Here is a 6,464-nt window from a genome sequence, read left to right on the forward strand (position 1 = left end):
TATACTTAGCAAATGCATTTATTTTTATTTTTGAGTTGTTTAGATGGGGAGCAGTGGGATAAAATAATTTAAAATCAAAGAATATTTTTTAAAGATTTAGGATAGAGTTGTTTCAAAAAAGTTAAAACATAACTATCCCACTTTAATTATGACACTGACGACAAGCTCAAGATATTAAAATAAACATGATTCATCTCTTCTACCAAATAAATATCTATATATATAAATAAAATTATTTCATCGGTTGGGTCTCGCTCTCCAACCAATCATCACCTAACTCGCATGCCGGCCCAATGTGAAAGTAGGGCCCAGATGCTTTCCGTGGACGCAGATGGGCGGCCGAGATGTGGCTTGGCCCAACAAGCGTGGCTGTGTTGTTGGCCCAGTAAGAACTCTTGTTCGGTCCATAGTGAAAAGGTTGTTGGGCCCAATACTATCTTCACTCTTCAGGTAGGCGTACTTGCTCATCCTACCAAAACCGGAACGGAAAGTTAACTTTCAAGCTCCCTTTTCATCCTTTACGGGAGATGCACCAAACCATACTCCCTCCGGTTATAGATATATGTCATTTTAAAATTTTGATCAAATTTTAATTTTTTTACTAACAATAGATTTCAAAATATTTAGTTTGAAAACTTTTAAATCATATACGTAGATTTGTGTTGAAAAAAAATCTTTCATAATATCACTAATTCAATAAATTTTATAAATATAGTACAATAAGAAATAGTTGTCAAAGTTATGTGTTAGATACCGTGTACAATGCTAGATGCTTATGGTTAGGTCTTTAAGAAAAAAGAGTACTAAGTATCTACATAACAATAGTAATTTTCAATACAAACAAAGACTACATATGCTTAAAAATTACAATTTCCAATGTAAATAAAGACTATATATTTTTAAATATAGTCAATTATCTTATTAGCACTAATATAAATAGCAGTGCTTAAGTAAACACCTTATCTTCTATCTAAACACATGTACTGTTGTAGTTGATAAAAAAAAATCCAATTTTTTTCTATAAGTACCTCTTCTAAGCATCTCATTGTGCGTGCTTTAAAAACATGATGTGTTTATAACGTGAGGGAATACCATGTCAGTTGTCACACATCTCAAGTCAACATGCATCGCCCCTCCTTTACGGCAAAACGGGTTGCTAGAGAGGGAGACGGATTTGAGTTTTTTGAAAAAAAATAGAGAGGGAGACGGATGTCACGTTCGTTCTGCCTGCGTCGCAGTGCCAGGAAGCAGTGCAAGAGATGGCCTCGGTTGCGCACGCAGGTGACCAACCGGCGCGAGTGACGCGGAGGCAAGAACAACTCTAGAAGCAAGCTGCGGCGTCTCGTTTCGGAAAGGAGGTGGGTGGCTAGATCGATCCATCCAGATCGATCGATGTGTGCGTGCGCGGCGCCTGTGCAGTCGACTCGACCCAGGGTCCGACGGGCAGAGCACGTTTGCATTCCGACGCGTACGGACGATGCGTGCCGTTCGTTCCATCGTTGGCGCAATGATCAACCGTCCCGTACGTCTACTGTTATCGCTCGCGCAATCGTGAGTCGTCGGATCCAAATCAAGGTTCGCGAGGGGTGCTTCTCCGCCTGTCATGATCTCTTGCTCCCAGTTAAGAGCGGGCTTCCCGCAGAATGTGCTGCCTGACAGGGATCCTCGCCGGCCGGCAAAGCTGGCACCTCCGGCGACGTGCGCTCGTGGGCACTCCGTTGCGGCTGGCACTTGCCGGGACGGCACCGGAATAGCCGCAGTTCACAAGAAAGGATCCACAATTAATAGGATGGACGCACCGGCCACCGGCGCCCGGCGGTGCGGTGCATGTGACGGAATTGCGCGAAGGAGCAGCCGCGAACACGACTCGGCGCGGAGCTGCTTGCTTGCCGGCCGGGCAAGGTCGACCGTGAACACGACTCGTGGGCACTCCGTTGCTGCTGTCACTTGCCGGGACGGCACCGGAGTAGCGTCAGATCGTCCGTGTATGCACGGCATGCTGCAGGTGACGCCATGCGTGCTATGCCCATGGCGCCGTGCCCGCAGACGCAGCAGAGCAGGACCATCCATCCTCCTGCCCTGCCCTGCCCTGCCCTGCCCCTTGCTTTCCTTCTGCCTGCGGTCCTTCTCGCTACAAATGCAAAGGCAGAGAGAGGCTCCAGAGGCGGCAGGCATGCATCTGACTCCGAAAGTCACTGTAAAGCGTGCCCCAAAGCGGCCGCTGCGTTGCGTTGCACCGCAAGCTGAAGCAAAACCAAGGCTCCTGCCCTTTCAGCTCGCTCTCTACGTACATCGTCCTTCGCCTCGGTTCACATTTTTCACTAAACCGGCACCTGTTTTCTCCTTCCCCCTGTTTCGTACTCCTCCAGAGAGACTGACACCATACTCTTGTTCTGAGCACAAAGAATCATCGGTTCCTCTGACGCCTGATAAGCCGTGCACGGTGGAGAAACTCGTCGCAAAATGCTGCTCGGCGAAGCACTCGCAAGTGAAGCATGTTGGCATCCGAACGTGGACAAGCCTCGCTGTTCATACCGCTTGGCATGGCCAGTAGCGATCCGTATATACATTTTAATTTGACTTAAAAAACTGAATTGTTATTTTGATCTAATCAGAATAATTAGTTATTTAATTAAATAAAACTAGAGTGGATTCACACATATCTCGCCGGAGCTCATAAAAACTGATTTGTTATTTTCTTCCGCTTCTTTGTTCGTTTCTACCGCGCGCACGAGAGCTGTCAGCAACTTTTGATTCCTTACCGGAAACGGTGTGTTAAATTAGGAAGTAAATGTTGGAATCCAATGCCGCTGCGTTAGGTTAGGACGGAAGGTCAAGGGAGCTATGGAGAGGGTGGCCATAACCATGACTTGGAAGCTTCTCCTTCTCCGTCCTCTCGAGGAAGACAAAGAAAACAAGCAAGAGAGAAGCGGAGGAACAGAAAGACAAGAGAGAATTTAAGGGAAAGGAAAAGAGGCAAGGAAAGCCACGAAAGAAAGCACACCTACAAACACAAGCGACTGCATGTGTGTGTGTGAGAGAGAGTGTACTGCACCAACTAGAGGGTAGAGATGGATGCCTTGTTCATGGGCAAAACCCAAACCCACAGGGCACACCTCTGCAAGCTTAAATTCAGCAGACACTGCAGAGTCCTACGCCACATGAGTCATGGACGCCCGCGACTTGTTTAGGAGGGCGTAGGATAGGAGACTCAAAAAGACAGAGCTTCTTGTTAATAAAGGTAGCATAGAGACGGAGAGGAATCTGAATTCAGATCAGGTGAAGTCAAGGGACTTTAAACAGTGTTTGTTTTGTGGGACAGGTGAGACGGAGCGGATCCATTCTGTTTTTAGCTGTTTGGTTGGAGTTCAGTAGGATGAGATAGTTATAAATTAGAGAATATTTTTTAAAGATTCGAGACGAATTCGTAAAAAAAAACTGAACGTAGCCGTTCCGAGTAGATTAGTTCTATCTCACCTACCAAACAAATACCTATATATAAATAAAATTATTTTATTCTTAAATATATAAATATAATCGTTCCATACACTCACCCTCTAACCAACCACTACTTAAATCTTCGTGAGCCCTCGATCCATCTAAGGCCAACTCCAGGAGAGTCGGCATTCCACCTCCGAATCGGTATCCACGTCAGATGCCGTGTGGTGGCGCCCCGCAACCGTCTCCAGCAGAATCGCTAACAACCGCTACAGTGATAAGGCGCCCCGCAAAAAAGTCCAGCCGACGGCAATTTTGAAGGTCGATGGAGTCGGCCGCATCACTGTAATCGGTTCTTGTTCCCCAACCGCCACGCCTTTCCCGCGAAAGGACGGAGCCCGGTGTGGCAGAGCTCGGTGTAGCGGAGCTCGATGCCGGAGGGAGAGAGGGGGTGCACGGACCTAGTAGGCACAGAGTAGGAAACTTGATGGTGGGCACGGACGCGCGGATGCGGGTGTCGTCAATGATCTTCGGGTGGTCGTCCAGCGGCATGTTCAGATCGGCGCGGAGGAGCACCTTCTTCCCCTTCTGATCTGTCGGAGGGGGAGGGGAGGCCGCCGGAGGGGGAGGGGAGGCGCCGGGGAGTGGAGGCCGCCGAGGGGGAGGTGCCGGCGCCGAAGGAGTAGGTGGAGGCCGCCGGAGAAGGGAGGAGCCGGGGAGGGGAGGGCGCCGGAGGGGGAGGGGAGGCGCCGGCGGAGTAGGTGGAGGGCGTCGGCGTAGTAGGTGGAGGATGCCGGAGGAGGCCGCCGGGGAGGGGAGGGCGCCGGAGGAGGCCACCGGGGAGGGGACGGCGCCCGAGGGGGGAGGGGAGGCGCCGGCGGAGTAGGTGGAGGGCGCCGGAGGAGTGGAGGATTGGGAGGGGGAGGCGCCGGGGAGGGGAGGGCGTCGGTGAAGGAAGGGCGCCGGAGGGGGAGGGGAGTCACCGGCACCGGAATCGCCGGAGAGGGCAGAGGGAGGCTCGGGAATGGGAAGCACCGAAGAAAAGAGACAGGTCGTTGGGAAAAAATAAGAGAGAAGAGAGAGGAAGGTAGTTGAAAGAAAATATTAAAATATAGGAGAGAGAGGAAGTAGAGTGAAAATATAGAGTATCTGTTGGAGATGGTTTGAAAATAAGTACTGTAATAGTGATAGGGGATGCTGTAATAGTGTTTTTGAAGAAAAAAAAATTTAAGGTAACTGCTGGAGATGGCCTAAGATGGTCGGATAAAACTTGGTGTTGCAGCACTGCAAATCACTGTAACATCTCGCATGTATTACTCTGTAGTTACTGTATCTCATGAGCAGTAGCATTGATATGACTGCAAATTACTGTAACATATATATATTACTCAGGAGTGAAGCTGGAGGATTTGGATCCGGAGAAAAAAAGAAAGTTGAGCAGAGCTGAGGTTGAGTCCGCTTCACGCCACTGCTTGCCCCGGCCCTATAAAACAAGGGTACCGACCGCCCCCTTTTCCGCTCCTCCACACGAGCCCACGAAAGCAGCTCAAGAACCACGCTTCGATCCGTCGTCGGCCCTCCATCGCCGATGCCCATCTCAATCTGACATGGAGTAGCAAGCAGACCAAGCAAGCAACCAGCCGAGGAAGCCAATCCGGTCCTTGCTGCTTTTTCTCTCGGTTGGTTCGGATCTGTTGCTCTGCTTGTACGGTGATGGCGCGGCAGCCAAGTCCAACGATGGAGGGGCGGCTGGGGCTGGCCGGGCTGCCCATCGGCTTCCGGTTCCGCCCCACCGACGAGGAGCTGCTGCTGCACTACCTCCGCCGCAAAGCGCTCGCCTGCCCCCTCCCCGCCGACATCATCCCCGTCGCCGACCTCGCCCGCCTCCACCCATGGGACCTCGTCCCAGGTAATCATCAATCGCCTACCGCACGTGGGACGATTCCACGGCCACGTGCATTTGCGTTGACATTGATCTGAGTAAATTGTCGGGGCGCAGGCGACGCCGACGGGGAGCGCTTCGTCTTCCACCTGCCGGCGACGAGGTGCTGGCGCAGGGGCGGCGGGGCCACCAGGGCGGCCGGCACCGGTGTCTGGAAGGCGTCCGGGAAGGAGAAGCTCGTCGTCTCGCCGCGCTGCAAGCGCCCAGTCGGCGCAAAGCGGACGTTCGTCTTCTGCCACCGTGGCGGCAACGGCAAGCGCACCGAGTGGGCCATGCACGAGTACCGCCTCCTCCCCGCCGGCCTCCACCTCCACGGCTGCGCCGCCACCAACCCGCCTCCTCCCCATGTACGTACCCGAATTATAGTCCCAAAATTGCGGTAGTTGCTTCTGAACTCTGACAGCTAAACGCTCTGTCACGGTGAATTCTGTGATTCAGGTGAGCTGTCGTGATGCGGCGGCCGAGGCCAACGACTGGGTGGTCTGTCGCATATTCAAGAGGACCAATCCGGCTCGCCGCGGCTCCACGGTGCGGCGCGGAGAAGATGCAGGGGAGATGCCCTCATCGCCGTCGCCGGCGTCGTCGTGCGTGACCGAGACCTCCGAGGCCGGCAACCAGGAGGAGGAAGACGGAGATAGCAGCAGCTGCAGTGTCGCCTCTAATTCGCCATGAGAGGAGAGGAGAGGAGAGGAGACAGGAGAGTAGAGTTAACTAGGCCCTTAATCAGGGGCGCCATGTTCTAGTGGATGCCCTTCTTTGCCCTGCTAATGTCGTAGAATCCTCGGTACCTAGCTAGAGAGAAGGAAAGATCGAGCTCAAACAAAAAAATAATCTTGTTCCTTTTGCCAATTAATCGTCATTTCCTCTTGTCTACTCCCAGAGCTTAAGTGAGTTCCATCTTTCTTTTTGCTGGTTGTCTCCTCCAAGGAGCTATTGGAGTGTACTGTACAACAAAATCAGTCTCACTGATTTGCACAAGCTCTTCTCTGAAACGTGCTTCCTCTACTGAACATTTTGCTTCCTCTTTTCAATTTCCTGCTGTCAGCAAACACTTGTGCCAAGTGCTAACTACGCACAAAAAGAA

General features: G+C 51.5%; 1 protein-coding gene across 1 annotated transcript; it reads left to right on the forward strand.

Moving 5' to 3' along the window:
* Positions 1–4,930: 4,930 nt before the first annotated feature.
* Positions 4,931–6,253, forward strand: LOC133909506 (NAC transcription factor NAM-2-like). The gene is made up of 3 exons (XM_062351963.1): positions 4,931–5,347; positions 5,438–5,727; positions 5,819–6,253. Exons 1-3 carry the CDS (start codon positions 5,152–5,154, stop codon positions 6,050–6,052), a joined length of 720 nt encoding a protein of 239 aa, XP_062207947.1. The 5' UTR covers positions 4,931–5,151; the 3' UTR covers positions 6,053–6,253.
* The last annotated feature ends 211 nt before the right edge of the window (positions 6,254–6,464 follow it).

Source organism: Phragmites australis, chromosome 2 (assembly GCF_958298935.1).
Source record: "Phragmites australis chromosome 2, lpPhrAust1.1, whole genome shotgun sequence".
NCBI lineage: Eukaryota > Viridiplantae > Streptophyta > Magnoliopsida > Poales > Poaceae > Phragmites > Phragmites australis.